Source organism: Lineus longissimus, chromosome 12, assembly GCF_910592395.1.
Source record: "Lineus longissimus chromosome 12, tnLinLong1.2, whole genome shotgun sequence".
Lineage (NCBI taxonomy): Eukaryota > Metazoa > Nemertea > Pilidiophora > Heteronemertea > Lineidae > Lineus > Lineus longissimus.
In genome coordinates, this window is record NC_088319.1 from 103,255 (window position 1) to 123,241 (window position 19,987).

At 44.4% G+C, this 19,987-nt stretch overlaps 2 protein-coding genes across 4 annotated transcripts; one reads left to right on the forward strand and one right to left on the reverse strand.

The window, feature by feature from the left end:
* The first annotated feature begins 1,592 nt into the window (after positions 1 to 1,592).
* Positions 1,593 to 11,897, forward strand: LOC135497038 (alanine--glyoxylate aminotransferase-like). Of its 2 annotated transcripts, none has more exons than XM_064786697.1 (11): positions 1,593 to 1,976; positions 3,036 to 3,114; positions 3,363 to 3,541; positions 4,623 to 4,723; positions 5,118 to 5,188; positions 5,564 to 5,648; positions 6,577 to 6,672; positions 8,089 to 8,158; positions 8,553 to 8,648; positions 9,117 to 9,199; positions 9,473 to 10,593. In XM_064786697.1, exons 1-11 carry the CDS (start codon positions 1,761 to 1,763, stop codon positions 9,630 to 9,632), a joined length of 1,236 nt encoding a protein of 411 aa, XP_064642767.1. In that variant the 5' UTR covers positions 1,593 to 1,760; the 3' UTR covers positions 9,633 to 10,593. The 2 variants fall into 2 exon arrangements, with proteins under 2 accessions (XP_064642767.1, XP_064642768.1); XM_064786698.1 differs by having other exon boundaries at positions 1,597 to 1,976; positions 10,459 to 11,897.
* A 3-nt stretch (positions 11,898 to 11,900) lies between these two features.
* Positions 11,901 to 18,981, reverse strand: LOC135497036 (uncharacterized). 2 transcript variants are annotated; one of them, XM_064786695.1, is made up of 10 exons: positions 18,647 to 18,981; positions 18,128 to 18,273; positions 17,520 to 17,625; positions 17,095 to 17,268; positions 15,372 to 15,905; positions 14,882 to 15,126; positions 14,558 to 14,739; positions 14,187 to 14,321; positions 12,743 to 13,878; positions 11,901 to 12,546 (listed from the first exon to the last, which is right to left on the reverse strand). In XM_064786695.1, exons 1-9 carry the CDS (start codon positions 18,966 to 18,968, stop codon positions 12,762 to 12,764), a joined length of 2,961 nt encoding a protein of 986 aa, XP_064642765.1. In that variant the 5' UTR covers positions 18,969 to 18,981; the 3' UTR covers positions 11,901 to 12,546; positions 12,743 to 12,761. The 2 variants fall into 2 exon arrangements, with proteins under 2 accessions (XP_064642765.1, XP_064642764.1); XM_064786694.1 differs by having other exon boundaries at positions 11,901 to 13,878.
* Positions 18,982 to 19,987: the final 1,006 nt, after the last annotated feature.

Consider the following 19,987-nt stretch of genomic DNA (forward strand, 5'->3'; position numbering starts at 1 on the left):
TTGTTTGCACTCAACCATTTATATCCCAGGTGGGAGTTTAAAAACAGGTTGCTTTCCATTCGCGATGGGATCATATCATTGACCTTGTCGAGGTGACGAACCTGTCTATGTATTCAGCCAAGATGAAATAATGGAGGGAAGTTCTTGGAGATTTGGATGTCAGTAAACCTCCCCGAAAGGTCTAATTTGGTTGTCATTTTTTCCAAACCTGTGTTTGAATGGTGGCACCTTGACCTGATTCAGTACATTTCACCATGGCATCACTCATCCCTTATACGATTGGTCTGACCAGTCATTGTTGACAGTCGGGGATTGAGGCCAGTGGAACAATCAGTCATCAGTCCAGGCAGCATCACTCATCCCTTATACGATTGGTCTGACCAGTCATTGTTGACAGTCGGGGATTGAGGCCAGTGGAACAATCAGTCATCAGTCCAGGCAGCATCACTCATCCCTTATACGATTGGTCTGACCAGTCATTGTTGACAGTCGGGGATTGAGGCCAGTGGAACAATCAGTCATCAGTCCAGGCAGCATCACTCATCCCTTATACGATTGGTCTGACCAGTCATTGTTGACAGTCGGGGATTGAGGCCAGTGGAACAATCAGTCATCAGTCCAGGCAGCATCACTCATCCCTTATACGATTGGTCTGACCAGTCATTGTTGACAGTCGGGGATTGAGGCCAGTGGAACAATCAGTCATCAGTCCAGGCAGCATCACTCATCCCTTATACGATTGGTCTGACCAGTCATTGTTGACAGTCGGGGATTGAGGCCAGTGGAACAATCAGTCATCAGTCCAGGCAGCATCACTCATCCCTTATACGATTGGTCTGACCAGTCATTGTTGACAGTCGGGGATTGAGGCCAGTGGAACAATCAGTCGTCAGTCCAGGCAGCATCACTCATCCCTTATACGATTGGTCTGACCAGTCATTGTTGACAGTCGGGGATTGAGGCCAGTGGAACAATCAGTCATCAGTCCAGGCAGCATCACTCATCCCTTATACGATTGGTCTGACCAGTCATTGTTGACAGTCGGGGATTGAGGCCAGTGGAACAATCAGTCATCAGTCCAGGCAGCACATTTAGAATTGGTTTCTTTTCCCTGGATTTTCCTTGTTCTGCTTACCTGAAGGTCACCACTTGTAACAGATTCCTCCTTCATCTATTCATTTCCTTGGGGTGGGTGAAGTGTGTAGAAATGGAGGATGTGGAGACTATCAAAGGCCCCCTGAGGTGATAGATAGTAGCACTTTCTGACTTCATCACACATCATATGACACATTCACGTAATGGCACTTGGTTATACACTTGTCTTATCCTAAGCTTCTTGTGGGCCTATGATCATGAGTAATGTTCATCTGCCCCCTCAACCCAGCATGAGTAAAGATTTGATAACAATCAATCATGAAAGGCTAGCTGTAGGCCTGATATAATTCTGAGCCAGTCAGCATGAGTTCTCCTCCTTGACATGGCAGGGGACTGACACATCCTGATCAGGAGACCAAGACTTCCCTACAATGGCTGCTGGATGTAATCAAAACCCCAGCAAGCAGGGCAAGCTCATAACGAGGCTCTGATCTACCAGTCAGCTCGGAATAAGATTTGACCTAGGCTGTCGACTGAATGTCATTCATAGCTTCTATCAAATCACAACAAGGCCAGTGGCACAGGTGTTAGGCCTAGTCAGTTTGCATGATAACCTGTGGTATTGGACTGACCAGACGTGTTGTCGATTCCAACAAGGTAGCATCATGAAATCAATGAGAGTTGCACATTTCCTGGTGAGGAGGGGTCTGCATACGAGTGCACGGACTCTAGGGGTCTTTCCTCCCCCAGAACACTTGGCTAAGCCTTTGGACTTCCCTCATAAACTGTTGATGGGACCTGGGCCTTCCAATGTGCCCCCAAGGATAGCAGCGGCTGGAGCTCTGCCAATGATTGGTCACTTGCATCAGGAAACATTTAAGGTAAGCTAATTGTTTTTCAAGATAAAGGAGCACAATTGCAATTCAGCGAAAAGGAGAATGAAGTATTCCTGTCGCCTTGTTCGTCCGCCATCTGACGGCTGCTTCTTCCTTTAAAGATAGGACAGGCACCATTCGATTGTGCTGAATATTATGTGAGTGCAAGCTCTAATAACTACAGTGGAACCTCTCTCAGTGGACACCTCTGTTGCCAGGACTACCTCTCTATTGGGGACAATGGTTTTGCTCCCATTATGGGTTCTTTTTCTTTACAAGTTGACCTCCAATCAGGACACCTCCCTAATAAGGCATCATTCGTCTGTCCAAGGATGTCCCTAATAGAGAGGTTCTACAGTCCCATGAATGAACTTTGTAGAGACAATAAGAGAGCACACTTGAGTATGCACAGATGTATCACAGAGGGGGTGCGGTTATTTACTTTTGTCTGTTGTTTATTTTGCACATACGGGTCTGAAAATGTGCAAATGTACTATAAAAGTGTACTTGAAGTACAAGATAAATCCTTTGCTATCTTGACATAACCTACAATATTGGCTCAAAGTACAAGACCACTGTTATTAGATATGTTTGTTTTTAAGGTGATAAACCAGTTGGCCTGAATCATTGATACAAGATAATTCCATGATACGATCAGAGTTAGAGATTCTATCGACCTGCAATCACCTTTTGTCTAGATTTGATGATGGTAGACATTTAGTTGAAAAAGATGGGATATTTTCCTGATCACATGGTCAACATATTAATCCAATGATGGCATTTGTTCTACCAGTCACAGATTATTGTCAAATACTTGTTCCAGGTATCATATCTGCTTGTTTCGCCCCCTGGCCTTTTTGTCGTCAGGTGTCTCTTTTTCCCTCCCTCTCTCCCAGTATCAACTTTGATTTTAATCCTGTTTTATCAGAGGGGGCTAAACATTAAGTGACCTGGGGCTAAAACGACAGCACTTGTCAATAACATGATCGTTCCCCCCAGCTGATTCTGACACCTCATCCCGACTGACATGACTCATCAGATAGTTTCTGTTTTCTCCTCCATCAGATCTTGGATCAAATCAGAGAGGGCCTCCAGTACATGTTCCAAACCAGGAATCCACACACATTAGCAATATCAGGCACTGGTAAGTTAAATGTTCAACTTGGAGACTGCTCAACAATGCGGGTGAGGAATTTTAAAAACAATTTTTTTCAGCCTTAGCGGGAGAACAACCACATTTCGAGCTGATTTATTTCCAACTTGTGAACGTTTAAAAATTGAACTCTTGCAATTTTTAATTTGGCTGAGTACAAAATTTCAAATTGTTTCAAGTTTTCAATTCAGATGATTTTCTTTGTGATATATGTTTGTATTGTGCATGTGTGTTTGCAGGCCATGCTGCCATGGAGACGTGTGCCGTCAACATGATTGAGAGGGGTGAGGTGGTGACAGTGTTCGTGCAGGGCCTGTGGGGTGAGAGGTTCTCCGAGATCGCCAAGAGAGCCGGCGGGGATGTCCACGATATCGTCAAAGATTATGGCGAGTCTTTCACACCAGAGGAGGTTGAAGCTGTAAGTTTATATAAACTATTTACCTGTAGATGAGGTTGTTCTTGTAGCTCCGAGGTTGAAGAATCAATGGAGACGACGAAGGTATATGACTTCATCCTAAGATGAAAATGTTGGCTCGTACTTATTTGAACCAGAGATACCACTGGAATTGGTGCTCCTTGCAAGCCAAGGAGTTAAATATTATTGAAATGATTTAGATAAGCTCTCTGTGTAAATAAAAACACCTCAGCTACTAACTGTTATCAGTACATTAACTTACTGTAAACAGGGTTATGTTCGTGGCCATTTGTTCTGTGGCTTTATCAAGTTGCAACATTAGTGGACCTTTAACTCAGCATTATATGTATGACCCTCCTGTGACAGTCATTTTGAAAAGGTTTTTGTCAGCATTCACATCATCAGCTATCTGTTAATGAGAAAACTGTGAACTAAAGCGCATGTGACCTTTGTGTGTGTGTGTGGGTGTGACATGTGGTGGTTTCAATCAAGAAGAAAAACCAGAGAGAGTCGATGACAGGACAATAACAAGATTGATTCTTAGGAACTCACTATCTACATGCCAGCTGTTGTGTTATAGTTCATCAGAATATTGACAGCTCATTATACTGTGTTAATAAGAGCCACTGAGCAATATGGTGATGTAGGAGTCGGAATTCCTGGGACGGGATTAGATGCTCTGAAATGGACCAGTCTTCCAGGGTGTATTCTCGCATTTGGTTATAGAAACCATGCACGCATTCACAGATGGCAGAAACCACATTCACAGATGGCAGAAACCACATTCACAGATGGCAGAAACCACATTCACAGATGGAAGAAACCACATTCACAGATGGCAGAAACCACATTCACAGATGGCAGAAACCACATTCACAGATGGAAGAAACCACATTCACAGATGGCAGAAACCACATTCACAGATGGCAGAAACCACATTCACAGATGGCAGAAACCACATTCACAGATGGCAGAGTCATGCAGGGGCAGTCTTCTTTGTAATTTGGGTATAGTGCCTTGCTCAAGGATGTAACGACACATAGTAATTATTTGATTGTAATGCTTTGATTTGTTTTATGTTCAGACACTAATGAAGCACAAGCCAGCTGTGATGTTCATCAGCCACGCGGAGTCCTCCACAGGAGTTCATCAGCATATAGACAAGCTCGGCAAGATATGCAGAAAGTAAGCATTAGAAAGTCAGGTGCTTGGCATGAAGATATGATGAAATACTACACAGGTCATGCTCAATATGATCTGGTTTTGATGCTACTCAGACAAAACCACCCTCTGAAATTGGCAACAACCTCTCCGTGAAGTATCTCTAACTTCTCCGAGTGAATGGAACTGCTGCAGACAAGCAAGATATATTCCTTGGAGAGATACCCACAGAATCTCTCATCGCAATACTAAATACATGGCCTCCACCACAATAAAGCCATTCTGTGGATGCACCACAAACATCCAACAATAGATATTGCAGGATCTATTTTTGATTCAACAACCATGAATGCATCCAGTTTATCAATAAGTATGATGTGGAAAATTATCATTTTGTCATCATGATTATCTATTTCAGACATAACGTGATCTTGATGGTGGATGCCGTAGCATCATTAGGCGGAGAACCGTTCTTCATGGACGACTGGGGTAAGAACAAAACATGATGTCACCCATCCCCCTCTCCTTCTTGTGGCCACTCTAATAACTCATCTGTCGTTCGCCTCAAGTGCCCACTTTTACTAGAGCAGGCCTAGTCTTGGAACTTGAAAGTTGTTGTTCATCCACTGTGTGAATGGTTCATTTGACAGGTTTACCAAACTAGCCAGATTGAGACTGGTATATGTACTGTAGCCCTGAGTAGATAGCACCCAAAACCAGCCAAAGAGAATTCCTTTATAGGCATGCAGTTGGTACAGATGTCTACATCATTGTGTCCAAAGTAAAGCAGTGTTGAGTGTAGCTAGCAGTATGGCATAATACAATAGGTTGTATACGTGTAACTTTGACCATGTCTCCTTTCAGAAATCGATGTTGTGTATACCGGTTCTCAAAAAGCTCTAAACTGCCCTCCAGGCGTTGCCCCGATATCATTTGGTCCCCGTGCTGTGTAAGTACACAGAAGGCAAGGTGGTTATAATGCAATGATAGTGTATGTAGTTGTACTGGGACAGTTGTTGTTTTATCAATGAACTTTACAAAGACAGCGGATTAGACTGGGTTGACCCACAGATAACACGTCACTTTAACTCCTCGTTTGTTCCAGGTCTTTGGCCTGGTTAAGGACTGATATTCCTAGGTGAAAACGTGTTCCTACATGCTATCCTACCTTTAACCCTCCTGCTACCAAACTAGCCAGGGCCAGAGACCTTGGCTGCAAGAGGGTTAACAGATAAAGAAGAAATGGGCTTTGAATATATGAAATGTTATTACTATGTGTGTTAGCCTCACGACTGATATGAAAGTTTGCCCAAACTTTTCATGTGTGATACATTCTGGCGACCTTTTTAGGAATGAGTTGATACTAACTATCAAATGCAATTATTGTAAACGAGTTGAGTAGACGATAGATTGTTATCAGCAGTTTGGGCATTTATCTAATTAGGTCACAAGCTAATCAGTTTGAGGAGAGTGATGATAGAGCTTTGAATGCCAGGTGTTGGTGAATGTGTTCATACTTTCACAATATGACATACTTTGTTGTTTCCCAGAAATGTCATCACCAAGCAGACACAGATGAAATATAGTCCAGGTTGCATTCACAAGTTAAAGGGAGACTATAGGCAGGATCTAGGTGGGCCAGATTGCTATACAAGTCCAACACTATTTACTCTCGCAAGAGTGCAACTTTTGATTGTCCAGGTCAAACAAACCACACCAGGCTCCTAACTGTCCATGATAGTTAGTTGGAAATCACCATTAGAACCTCTGCCATTGCTCTGCCTTTAAGGCATATGAGGCAGGTGTTGGGGACCAAATCAACACGTTTCTTCTGCTTGCAATGTTGTCATTTACATCTTTTCCTAACCTTTTTCCAGAGAAAAATTCAACAGAAGAAAAACGAAGCCACAGTCGTTTTACTTTGACCTTGGTCTTCTATCAAATTACTGGGGTATCACACCTGGGCCGAGGTTGTAAGTATTCTTCTACATCATGTTGCTGTTAAAGAATAACCAGCTGGAGGAGGCAGAATGTCCTCAGTATTGATAGAACCAACTGGGAGAGTCATCTGTTGAAAGTAAGCACTCCTTGTATAGACAGTTGTCAAAATACTATATTGAAAGTAAGCACTCCTTGTACCACCACACCCCACCACTGACACTCCTGTTTCTCTAGTCTGATCTATTGTTCAGGTACCACCACACCCCACCACTGACACTCCTGTTTCTCTAGTCTGATCTATTGTTCAGGTACCACCACACCCCACCACTGACACTCATGTTTCTCTAGTCTGATCTACTGTTCAGGTACCACCACACCCCACCACTGACACTCCTGTTTCTCTAGTCTGATCTATTGTTCAGGTACCACCACACCCCACCACTGACACTCCTGTTTCTCTAGTCTGTTCTACTGTTCAGGTACCACCACACCCCACCACTGACACTCCTGTTTCTCTAGTCTGTTCTACTGTTCAGGTACCACCACACCCCACCACTGACACTCCTGTTTCTCTAGTCTGTTCTACTGTTCAGGTACCACCACACCCCACCACTGACACTCCTGTTTCTCTAGTCTGTTCTACTGTTCAGGTACCACCACACCCCACCACTAACACTCCTGTTTCTCTAGTCTGATCTATTGTTCAGGTACCACCACACCCCACCACTGACACTCCTGTTTCTCTCGTCTGTTCTACTGTTCAGGTACCACCACACCCCACCACTGACACTCCTGTTTCTCTCGTCTGTTCTACTGTTCAGGTACCACCACACCCCACCACTGACACTCCTGTTTCTCTCGTCTGATCTATTGTTCAGGTACCACCACACCCCACCACTGACACTCCTGTTTCTCTAGTCTGATCTACTGTTCAGGTACCACCACACCCCACCACTGACACTCCTGTTTCTCTAGTCTGATCTACTGTTCAGGTACCACCACACCCCACCACTGACACTCCTGTTTCTCTAGTCTGATCTATTGTTCAGGTACCACCACACCCCACCACTGACGCTCATGTTTCTCTAGTCTGTTCTACTGTTCAGGTACCACCACACCCCACCACTGACACTCCTGTTTCTCTAGTCTGATCTACTGTTCAGGTACCACCACACCCCACCACTGACACTCCTGTTTCTCTAGTCTGATCTACTGTTCAGGTACCACCACACCCCACCACTGACACTCCTGTTTCTCTAGTCTGTTCTACTGTTCAGGTACCACCACACCCCACCACTGACACTCCTGTTTCTCTAGTCTGTTCTACTGTTCAGGTACCACCACACCCCACCACTGACACTCCTGTTTCTCTAGTCTGTTCTACTGTTCAGGTACCACCACACCCCACCACTGACACTCCTGTTTCTCTAGTCTGTTCTACTGTTCAGGTACCACCACACCCCACCACTGACACTCCTGTTCCAGCTACGTGAGGGCATCGCCATGGTAGCAGAGGAGGTACGTCTTCTAGTTCTCAAACATGTCACTTGGAGTCAACACCATGGGGATAGTCACCATTCCCACAAGGTTCTGTAAGATATAACGTAACCAAGTGAACACTACAAACAGGTGGCCGAATAACCATTCATCAATATTCATAAGCCACTCAGCGCACCTCAGCTTGGTAACATACCTTACAACTTGACCCTGAGTTTTCTATGTTGCTTACCGGCAGACTGATGAAATGACACAATGCCACCTGGGGCAGCAAATTCCATAGATTATAACACTGGTAAACCCATGTTAAAGTAGGCCCCTGAGCTATAGGTGACATGGCCTACTCAGACCTCTGTGGAGAGTCAACACCTAGCTAATCCCCTACCAATAGTCTTGTTGTCTTATTGTTTTGCAGGGTCTTGAGGCAGGTTGGGAGAGACATAAACAATTCACCAAACTCTTCCAAGAAGGACTTGCTAAATTAGGACTAAGTCATTACATAGATGATCCAGTGAGTGTTCACTTATTTATGTGTGGCGCAGATGAGCCATTGTTGGTGCTGCGACCTGCGACTCAATCATGATAACATTGGCGTAGTGACCAGGCACAGGAATCTCAGTTATACGTCTCAATCAAAGGACGGGTCATTCAGAGTTATGTGACTGTCCCAAGGTCACAAGCAAGCATTCACCTCGGGTAGCAAGGTTTGGAATGTAAGTCTTGTCATCTTCAGCGAGAAGAACATCTCGCTGCCATATTGGTTACCATCCAATGATGGTGCAGACTGTGGCAGAACTGTCACTGGGGTGTTGTGACAGAACATGACATCAGTCAGAGTTTTCATGTCATTTTGATACATACCCAAGTGAACATCAGCACCCCCTATTGGGATGCCGAAGCCGTATTGGTCTAGGAAGGCATCAAAAGGTCTTGCCCTCTTCATGTGAGGCTTCTTATTTAAGATTATGTTATCTTTCAGGCCGATCGATTAAATACCGTCACTTCAATCCGTATTCCTGACGATGTCAACTGGAAAGACGTAATGGCTTACGTTATGGAAAAGTGAGTATCCCCCTTTGATAGCAGCTCTTTCAGCACTAATGAATCCTGTCCTTGGTGGTCACAAGTCTACCATCCACTATGTCCCACAGCACAACATCTGCATGTTTACCTGCCTCAGATCTACTCTGTCAACGGCAGATCTCAATTGTCCAACAACCAGTTTTGGACCACGAAGCCTTACGATGATGATGTATTCTATAATTACCATTTCTAGTCTCACAGCTTGCCGTGTCTAGTTTTGATGAAATGTAATTGTTTATACCATTTATTCAGATACAAGTTGGAGGTAACGGGCGGACTCGGACCCACCTTGACACTTCTTGGACGCGTTGGTCTCTTGGGCTACAATTGCACCGAGAACAACGTGAGAACAGTCCTTCGTGTTTTAGAGGAGGGCTTAGCGGCAGCACGGGCCAAAAATAACAAGAAGTGAGATGCATGTGGAAGCATGTAGTCGCATGTAGATGCATGTGGAAGCATGTAGTCGCATGTAGATGCATGTGGAAGCATGTAGTCGCATGTAGATGCATGTGGAAGCATGTAGTCGCATGTAGATGCATGTATATATGAATTCAGCTGCTTGGTGTTGATCAACTGTCCATGTATATTACAGAATCAAACAGCTGTTGTAGATTGTAGTGGTGGTTCGGTGATCAGTTTCTCATTGGATATAGCGTCACCCTTTAGATTCTTGCACAGTATCTCAGAAAACTCAAACTTTGAAATTCAGGCCTCTTGGTGACATTTTTTGGATGCAGCTTGTTTTCCCTATGTTGCATGTTACTCTACCAATATTTAGGCTGGTCTCGTGTCTCTCAGAATGCTGCACATTATCTGCAGTTCAAAGTATGTGATGACTGCGATACTGTGAAAAAGTCTAGTTATGATTATCCAGCGGTCAATATGAACCTTGTACCACTCCTGGTCAGGGGTCAACACTAATTTAGAGTTCAATTGCTGCTGAGTTTTTAACCACCCACCGACTTTATGTTGACCAAGTAATGGTGTGTTAACTTCTTCAACAGAAAATTACTCATAAGCTGTGAAAAATTTGTTGAAAATATGGTGTACTCTCAACGATTTCACTTCAAATCCTGGCTGAGTATGTGTCGATTTCTGGCCAGAGATGAAATGCTAACTGTCCACTATGTGTTGATCACCTCTCCAAGGGTTACAGTGTTGAAATTGACTGCTGCATAAGTGATACCTGAAGTGATTTCGACATGAATTATATTATCTTGTCTATATTATTTATTTAGATACAAAGTTGAGGTCAGTGGTGGACTGGGAAAAACTGCTAACGTTCTTGCGCGGGTTGGTCACATGGGCCGCAACGCCACCGATGAGAACTGCAATATGGTGCTGGGTGCTTTAGGAGAGGCTTTGGCAGTCTTGAGAGAAAAGATATAAACACATTGATACTAAGTAGAGACATTCTAATGTAACAATGGTTTGTACGCAGCGTCTAGATGAAGAATTCCTTAGATGACAGACCTTGACTTGCTGTAGAATCCACCCCTGAATTCATGGTTTGATGTGGATATCGAGGGCTGTCCACGTAGCATGTACACACAATGTATAGCACCCTCCTCTACCCATGCCTGCATGCATCCACTAGAGCCCTCACCCTTCTGTAATGACACAGTGAACCTATCTGTACTTGATGTTAGCCCATGCCTGCATGCATCCACTAGAGCCCTCACCCTTCTGTAATGACACAGTGAACCTATCTGTACTTGATGTCAGCCCATGCCTGCATGCATCCACTAGAGCCCTCACCCCTTCTGTAATGACACAGTGAACCTATCTGTACTTGATGTTAGTTGATGGGGAGATTGAGATCAAGCACTTATCACCAATACTTATACGTAGACAAATAAAGGAACATAACATTCCTCCACTTTCTACAGAGTTTAATCCGTTGAGTTGCTGTTCTCAACCTCCCGATCAACTCCAACCTAAACGGCTCATCTAAGAGTGACGTGTTGGATACTGATATCCTCTCTCCTCCACCATGTGACTTTAGTCACTGCGATGTGAGACTTGACCAGTCATTTTAATTCAACCATGCGGTGGCCGCACTCCAACCTCAAATATCATTGTTCCTTCCATTGGAGGTCTGTCTTCTCCCTTTAAGAGGTGGTACTGCAGTACAGGGTGTTTCAAATCAGGGCAGATAGAGTCACTTTCAGGAACAAAGAAAAACTGGGAGATTAGGAGACTAAATATTGTGCCAGATTTGAGTTGTATCTTTGACCAATAATCAATGCCTTATGGGTCACAAGGTGGTTGCCATCATTTTGACACGCCCTGTATCACATGAAACTAGAGATCAATGAAAGTTATATTGTGTGTTTGAATGAATACAGCAAGAAGAAGGTCCAGCCTCAGGGGGTGACAAGACTTACACGGCACGACAGCATTTTCTGCTGATAATCACTGCACCTTTGCAGTGGCAAGTAAATTAAATATTGACGCAATTGGCCACAATCTGTCACTGGCGAAACACTGCTAAGTATACAAATCATCACACCTGTTCAACAATTTTGGTCAAAATGTACTATTTTATAAAAGGGCCATTTTGCAACTGGTCCAGTTGTTGTATTCCATGCATTCAACTAAACACACATTGCTCAAGTCAATGTACTGTATCTGTATTGGTTATTGTTTGGAGTCCAAATATAAGATAAAAGCATTTCATTTGATTCCTCTTTCATTTATTGCCAAATAACCACATTGTAACTCTTAACATGAAGTTTCTGTTCAGTAAACCACTTGATTTCTGCACGTCGAATATTTTAGTGAGACGAGTATTTTACGAAAGGGGGTACAATTGCAAACGTTAGGGTAACTTGGTGTTATTATAGGATATTGCAAAAGCAAAATCCGAAAATGATGTTTTTGCCAACATTTGGGGCTGCAATAATCCTGGGGTTTACGCGACAGATGACCAGCCAGATTTAAGCAAGCGGTTGACCATGTGCCAGCATGCCACCTAGGGTGGTTGACCATGTGTCAGCATGCCACCTAGGGTGGTTGACCATGTGCCAGCATGCCACCTAGGGTGGCTGATCATGTGCCAGCATGCCACCTAGGGTGGTTGACCATGTGCCAGCATGCCACCTAGGGTGGCTGACCATGTGTCAGCATGCCACCTAGGGTGGCTGACCATGTGTCAGCATGCCACCTAGGGTGGTTGACCATGTGCCAGCATGCCACCTAGGGTGGTTGACCATGTGCCAGCATGCCACCTAGGGTGGCTGACCATGTGTCAGCATGCCACCTAGGGTGGTTGACCATGTGCCAGCATGCCACCTAGGGTGGTTGACCATGTGCCAGCATGCCACCTAGGGTGGCTGACCATGTGCCAGCATGCCACCTAGGGTGGCTGTCCATGTGCCAGCATGCCACCTAGGGTGGCTGTCCATGTGCCAGCATGCCACCTAGGGTGTGGCTGACCATGTGCCAGCATGCCACCTAGGGTGGCTGTCCATGTGCCAGCATGCCACCTAGGGTGTGGCTGACCATGTGCCAGCATGCCACCTAGGGTGGCTGTCCAATCTCACACTGAATCACAATCTTGCACAAATGACTTGCTACTATTCTCCCGATGTTGCAATATTTCAGAGTTGATGCTGTAATTATGAGAGTCAAGCGCATCTGCAGGCAAGACCATGCTGCTGTCCGGCTGCACACTCACAATAACTTCAGCACTGCCGGTTTTCTTGGGGCATTTGTCTGTTTTACTCTCGTCTGACGAACACGAGCCTGTGACATCATCGATCACCTGCAGGAAAATCTTACCAGCATATGAACAGCTCTGTAACATTTCACCATTAGTGATGGTGTTATGTGTATTAGGAGGATCTTCAGTGATGCATGTATTCTGAGATTGAACAAACGCGATATCTTGAACTTCAGAATATCCAGACACGTCCTGTTGGGCAACCTTTAGCATATCCTCTTGGTTGTGTATATCAGTCACCGTGGCAACGACAGAACCTCCAGATTCTGCTGTTGTATTGAGTGGAATATAAACATGGTTGGTGCGTTTGCTGTTTTCACCGGTGGAAATGTATCCAGTGTCATAGTAACCATCATCAAAACTAACCTCGTCCCCAATAACAACTTCAATGACCACATTTCCTTCAAGGTTGAGGACTTCCTCTTCCTGTTCATTGGAAAGACCAGCATCACTTGACGCCTGGTCGAGATCTTCAGCATTCACACAGACCAACATACCACTTGTCCCATCATACACTTGCACAAAATCTCCACGGTCAGTTGTGATGTGTTTAATGAATGATTTCTCTCGTTTCTGCTTGGTTCCTGACTGTTCAGGAGTTACACCTTTATGGTGTTTGTTAAACACTACATCAGCAAGTCCCGTTTGGAAGGATTTGGTGAATGGGAACACCTTCAAGAAAGGACTAGACGTATAAGTATGAGGCAAATCCAACCAACTCGCCACGCCGCTAACGAAAAGTTCAAAGAAATGCTGACATGGCCATCTTGTTTTTAGCCAGTTTTCACAATTGCATTGTGGCATGCCGTCCTCACTGATTAACTTCACCATCCATGTTTTAGAGGTATTCATTTCTAAGCATGCAGTGTTGTCATTTCTGTGTGTGACCATGAATGCTCCACTTCCGTCAGCAACTTTTGAGATTTCACACTTCCTGAAAGAAAGACAAGTGAAAATTGGGTTAATTTGCATATATATATAGAATCTGGTCCAAGTAAAAACATTGCAAATGGATGTTTGAAAAAAGTTCAAAGTTGGGGTTTCTAGACTGAACTGACTATGGTAGAGGTTGAAACCTTTCAGCATAACTCACAAGAGCTGTTTTTCAGCACTTCAACGTGAGCATTCTGACTATGTGCCCACTTATACACCTGAGTGGATTAAGGCATGATAGACAAAGAGACCTGCTGACTGGACCTAAGAGCCCAACCACTTCTCCACAGTGGCTCCTAGATGTGATACCTTTCAGCCTTAGCCAGCATGTCCATGCAGTGTTTGAAGAACTGGTGCGGCCTCCCATCAAGGTACGCCGGCATTCTTCTCTTCACCAGACATGAGGAGTACGTGCTCGCATGACGCTGGAAATTCCGTACAAACCTGAAAAATGTGTGTAATAACTTTGAAACTTTATCCACAACAATAGAGTGGATGTTTTCCTCTCCCAGATCATGCCTTAATCACAGTTGATTGCCAACTCCACGTTTTCTACTAAAGGAGAGGCAGGTTTGACCAAGGCACATGCAACTGTCAACCAAATGAAGAGCTTTTGTCTACCAAACTCAGCCAAAGGCCTGCTGCACTTGTTATTTGGTGAAGATGTAATGACGTCTTACCTCATGTGTAGAGATGGTAAATACGACTCAACAACCTGTGAGATGACCCCCTTCATGGTCCTCTCTGGATTGTTGGTCGTTAGCGAGTAAACAATATTCATCTTGGCAAGGGGGGTGTGTGAGTTGACTGAGGACACAAACTTGAAATAACCGTCATGTTTCTGGTAATAATAGGCCCACTTCTGGAAAAAAGAAAGACAAAAATACAGCAAGGGTAATGTCAAGTGAAGATAGTTCAAGTCCCCCGACCCGGAATATGACTTCAGTCTTATGCTAGGGTCCAGATTAGAATTTCAAAATCTCCACCTCTCAGCTCCCACTTACTTCAATGTGAGGAACCCACAGATCACAAAACCAATTCTGTAGATGCTGGTTTTTCAGCCAAGCGTGACTTTTCTCCAAACTGCACTGAGCTTCATGCAAGGCAGGTTCATCCTCGGCATTCTTTATGCGGAGTATCATGGACTCCAACTCCTCCTGTTCCGACACATCAACCTTGTAACGTCCCACGGTGATCCAACGATGGATGGCCTCCTCAACAAACAGTGGACACAGATAGACTTTACTGGCTGGAAGATGAAATGGACACAAAAGCAATTGCAGAAGGTGAGTTTTCATTTCTGCCTGAAAAGTAGACAGTGGATAAAGAGGTTGACAAGGACCACACCAACAGTCTCCAATCTCCGCGTGTACCCCATGGAAGCACATTTGAATAAGTATGGGGTTTCAACTGACTTGCTAAGTTGATTGCCAGTTAATGTGGAGAGTAACCGATTTCATTGATTCAAAGCAACTCAAATGACCACATACAGACCTGGAAAGTTTTCCTGAAGTGCGGTAATTTCTGCCCCAGAATGCTTCAACACGGTCATCCAGTATTTTGGCTTCCAGTCCACATTCCACTGCATCAACACCTTCAACGCTGACGATAGATTCTCCACCGTTTCCTTATGCACAATGAAGGTGGCGACACATGTATAACCAAGGTCTGTCTTGACGTAAACAAAATACAATGGCAGACAGTAACTCTGTGTTTCAATCATCGGATTCAACACGGAGAGCTCATTCCCATAATGCATCAGGAATTCGCGTTGCCAATGTGTCTGATGGACAAATAGGAATGATCCGCCGGAATATGACTCCTGTTTTACTCCACAAGAGTCTTGTGATATATCATCCATTTTAACAGAGTCCTCGGATTCATTCAGTTCATGTTTAATTGCTTTTACGGCAAGATTTTCTTGCGAGTTTTCCACAGTTTCAGATGACTGGAAGAAGAAGTTTGCGGATGGGTCATCTTCTTGTAGTTGGTGGATGATTGCTTCAAGAGATTTGTTTCCTCCTGTGCCTACAGAAGAAAAAAAACATTTGAAATTACAGAATAAACCGAGTTAAACTGGCGTTATAGTCTGCACTTACCCAAACAAGCTTGAAGAAGCTTCATCCGGTAGACATGGAGGATCATGGGGTATTGGTTGCCTCACCTAACACTGCTCAGATGGAGGTGTTTGGTGGGGGGTATTGGTTGTCTCACCTAACACTGCTCAGGTGGAGGTGTTTGGTGGGGGGTATTGGTTGTCTCACCTAACACTGCTCAGATGGAGGTGTTTGGTGGGGTATTGGTTGTCTCACCTAACACTGCTCAGATGGAGGTGTTTGGTGGGGTATTGGTTGTCTCACCTAACACTGCTCAGGTGGAGGTGTTTGGTGGGGTATTGGTTGTCTCACCTAACACTGCTCAGGTGGAGGTGTTTGGTGGGGGGTATTGGTTGTCTCACCTAACACTGCTCAGGTGGAGGTGTTTGGTGGGGTATTGGTTGTCTCACCTAACACTGCTCAGGTGGAGGTGTTTGGTGGGGGGTATTGGTTGTCTCACCTAACACTGCTCAGGTGGAGGTGTTTGGTGGGGGGTATTGGTTGTCTCACCTAACACTGCTCAGGTGGAGGTGTTTGGTGGGGGGTATTGGTTGTCTCACCTAACACTGCTCAGGTGGAGGTGTTTGGTGGGGGGTATTGGTTGCCTCACCTAACACTGCTCAGATGGAGGTGTTTGGTGGGGGGTATTGGTTGTCTCACCTAACACTGCTCAGATGGAGGTGTTTGGTGGGGGGTATTGGTTGTCTCACCTAACACTGCTCAGGTGGAGGTGTTTGGTGGGGTGTTGGTTGTCTCACCTAACACTGCTCAGGTGGAGGTGTTTGGTGGGGTGTTGGTTGTCTCACCTAACACTGCTCAGGTGGAGGTGTTTGGTGGGGTGTTGGTTGTCTCACCTAACACTGCTCAGGTGGAGGTGTTTGGTGGGGTATTGGTTGTCTCACCTAACACTGCTCAGATGGAGGTGTTTGGTGGGGGGTATTGGTTGTCTCACCTAACACTGCTCAGGTGGAGGTGTTTGGTGGGGTGTTGGTTGTCTCACTTTACACTGCTCAGGTGGAGGTGTTTGGTGGGACAACCAATACCACCAGTTTGGTATCCATTCCTTAAACCAAGAAAAATCATGTTTTCTCCTGGCATTTAATCTATGATGATCTACCCACCTGTTTGATGGTTATGCAAATGAGGTTTTGGCAGCAAAATGTAGAATCTCCTCTCAACCAATGGGAGCTTGCAGTCAGAGGCACAAGCATCTCGGAGCTCATCCAACTTGAAACGCTTGGATACTCGCTCGAAATGCTTGCTAGTTTCCTTTGGGTCTTTTTCTATAGAGAATTCTGAAATAATAGTGAGCCATTACATAGACTGTCTGCCTTTGATTTACTACCGAGTTTGAGAGTGGGAAGGTCTTAATGTTAGAAGGACATGGGGGCCTAAAGACTTTGCCCCAGGGATGAGCAACTCAAATGTCAGGTGTATTCCATGTGGCAATATTGAGAGTTTACACTACAAGTATGCAAGATTGAGATTTGCAGCAGAGATGGATGGTAAAACTAAAAGAACAACATGTCTATCTCTTCCGCCTCACCTGGAAATCTGAAGATCTCTTTGATGCGTAATCGAGCCAAACAGCTGTGTACCTCCGGACGCATCTTCTCAGTCTTTAGTCTCTTCACTTTGGGTTCTTTCCCATTCTAAAACGAAGAGTCGAGGGAAACATTTTTTAACGGCAAAATGAAAAATGATAGTTATTTCCTTGATGTTGAACAGCTGCATTCAGTGGACTTGGATATCATAGTTCCACCCCACCCCCTGAACAGTGATGTGCTATTGAGTATTCGGTGGACTTGGATATCATAGTTCCACCCCACCCCCTGAACAGTGATGTGCTATTGAGTATTTGGTGGACTTGGATATCATAGTTCCCCCCCCCCCCCCCCCAACAGTGATATTGAGTATTCATCAACCGTACAATACACCATGGATGTAGAGCAAAACATTAAATGAAAATGAGCATATCTGGGGATGAAGTCGAGCAGGAAAGATTTGATGTCCTTGAAATCTAATGTTGTGGAGATGGCCATGCATAAACTTATTCAGTGTTCTCATTCATAGGCTGTTTGAGCACGCTTTTGATGGTGGAACTCCCATCAGGTTTCTCTACCTTGGGATGTTATCACAGAAAATGATTGTTACCTCCTGTTTAACTTTTGCGCCATAATTTCTAAATGGACCTGTCACACATTTGCACTGCATCACTTTTGAACCACGGATAATGAATGGAACACCGTCAAACTTGATATTAGGTTCTCTTTGACTTGTCCAGAGGCAACGCAGTTTCCCTGAAATGGAGGAAATATGGCAATTCGAAGCAGACAATTAGAGATTCTTTTCAGAACAATGACAATGTCTGATGACTTCCTTCATGCATAAAAAATAGTTGAGGTAAACTGAAGTGAAGAGATTTAGGAGTCAAAAGATGCACTTTGGACAAGAACACTTCCAAGTAAACTTGAATATATTTGGATAATGTTTTTTTTTGCCATGGTAAACTTTTACTGCCTGTTTTTTGCGACTGCCAACACGAACATGCCAGGCCCTGGACATAGACGTACATAATACATATGGTCCAACTCAATTACTCATGACGTCCACAACCAATGGGGAAGTAAAGTTGACAAGCTGTTCCCCATTATATCTTTATCTCTTATTTACCGCCATAGAAATTGCCCTTGGTTTTTGATTGGCTCTCCTTGTTCTGACTAGATTCAGAGGAGGTACCCCGCACATTTTGCAGCTCGGCTGAAGTGAGGTCATTCCCAAAACTTCTGCAGGCCTTGGTAACGCTGTATCTTGTACACGTTGAGATACTAAAGTGTCTTAATACATCGACAACTTCGTCCTTTGTACAAACATAACCTTCAATGTAATGTTCACTTTCTTTATAATCATTTAGAATGCTTTTGATGACAAAATGTGATGCAAAATTGCAAATTCTGTCTTCTGGGTTCTCCATTTTGAATTTATAGGGTGCCATTTCGAACAGAATCCGGCATACGTCTCGTTAGGGAGTTTTTCCCAAATGTACGCGATGATGACGTGCCCCATTAACAGGACGTAACATCTATTTAAAATGCGTTTCCAAAGTGATTGCATGAAGACAACCCATTTGTGTCGTATATCACTGGAAACGCCCGATTCCCCTGATTCTGCAGGATGTTAAGTCGGGCATTTTATTTCTTTAAATAAATCATAAGCGTATATAAGTTTATTATTAACGCTTTCGATATTCATCAAAATTGCAAGTTGTCATTCGGTAAAAGTAGCCTAAAATGGACTTTGAAACCAAGCAAAATTTCGCAAAAATTTCAGACAGAGTACGCCTAGTAAAGGGTTATGGACTTGGTGCCATGGTGCGCTATGAAGGGGGAGGGCACATCCAGAAGACATGGGGCACCACGTAGAACCTGACACGATTGGGGACAAGGCGCACCAAGTAGCGAAAAGGAACATCAATTAGAGGGAAGGGCCAGGCCGGTCTACTGTCACAAAAAAAAAAGTCATTTCTGCAGAACATGGTTCTCCCACAGCAGATAAACAACATAGAGCCACGGTAAATCCACATGTGTCATATCTTTACAAGTCTTCGTAACTGTCAAGTACCGCCATCTGAGCTAAGAAATTGGAACTAGGCATTTGCGTAAAATTTAAAATATCGCCCGTTTTTAGGGCGGGGGACGATTTACAGCTGGAACCCCTGAACCAGCTCCCGCAGATCCGGCATTCATCAAGTCAAAGCAAGTATGAACCTGGTTTAATCATGCGGTTTATCTTAACTATACTATACCTATCAAGTTGTTTATATACCCGTCAGTTTCTTGCGGCATTGCTCCCATGGGTACGTCTTGTATACGTTTCATGTAGTACTGCTGGCCCACGGCAGGGGAGCGAGGGAGGAAAGATTGTCGTTTGAATTGACCAGAACCTGGCTACACTGCCGTCTTGCCCACACGATGTGAGAGCCGATGTGACTGCCATCAAGTCAGGCTCGACCCT

What these genes read in the sequence shown, in the direction of transcription:
- LOC135497038 (XM_064786697.1), top strand. Translation starts at nt 1,761, where the DNA reads ATGAAATCAATGAGAGTTGCACATTTCCTGGTGAGGAGGGGTCTGCAT. An exon ending in TCATTTGGTCCCCGTGCTGT is followed by an intron (nt 5,649 to 6,576) that starts GTAAGTACACAG and finishes ACCTTTTTCCAG; the next exon opens with AGAAAAATTCAACAGAAGAA. An exon ending in ATCACACCTGGGCCGAGGTT is followed by an intron (nt 6,673 to 8,088) that starts GTAAGTATTCTT and finishes TCTACTGTTCAG; the next exon opens with GTACCACCACACCCCACCAC.
- LOC135497036 (XM_064786695.1), bottom strand. Translation starts at nt 18,968, where the DNA reads ATGGCACCCTATAAATTCAAAATGGAGAACCCAGAAGACAGAATTTGC. An exon ending in TTACCATCTCTACACATGAG is followed by an intron (nt 14,322 to 14,557) that starts GTAAGACGTCAT and finishes CACATTTTTCAG; the next exon opens with GTTTGTACGGAATTTCCAGC. An exon ending in ATGCTGGCTAAGGCTGAAAG is followed by an intron (nt 13,879 to 14,186) that starts GTATCACATCTA and finishes TCTTTCTTTCAG; the next exon opens with GAAGTGTGAAATCTCAAAAG.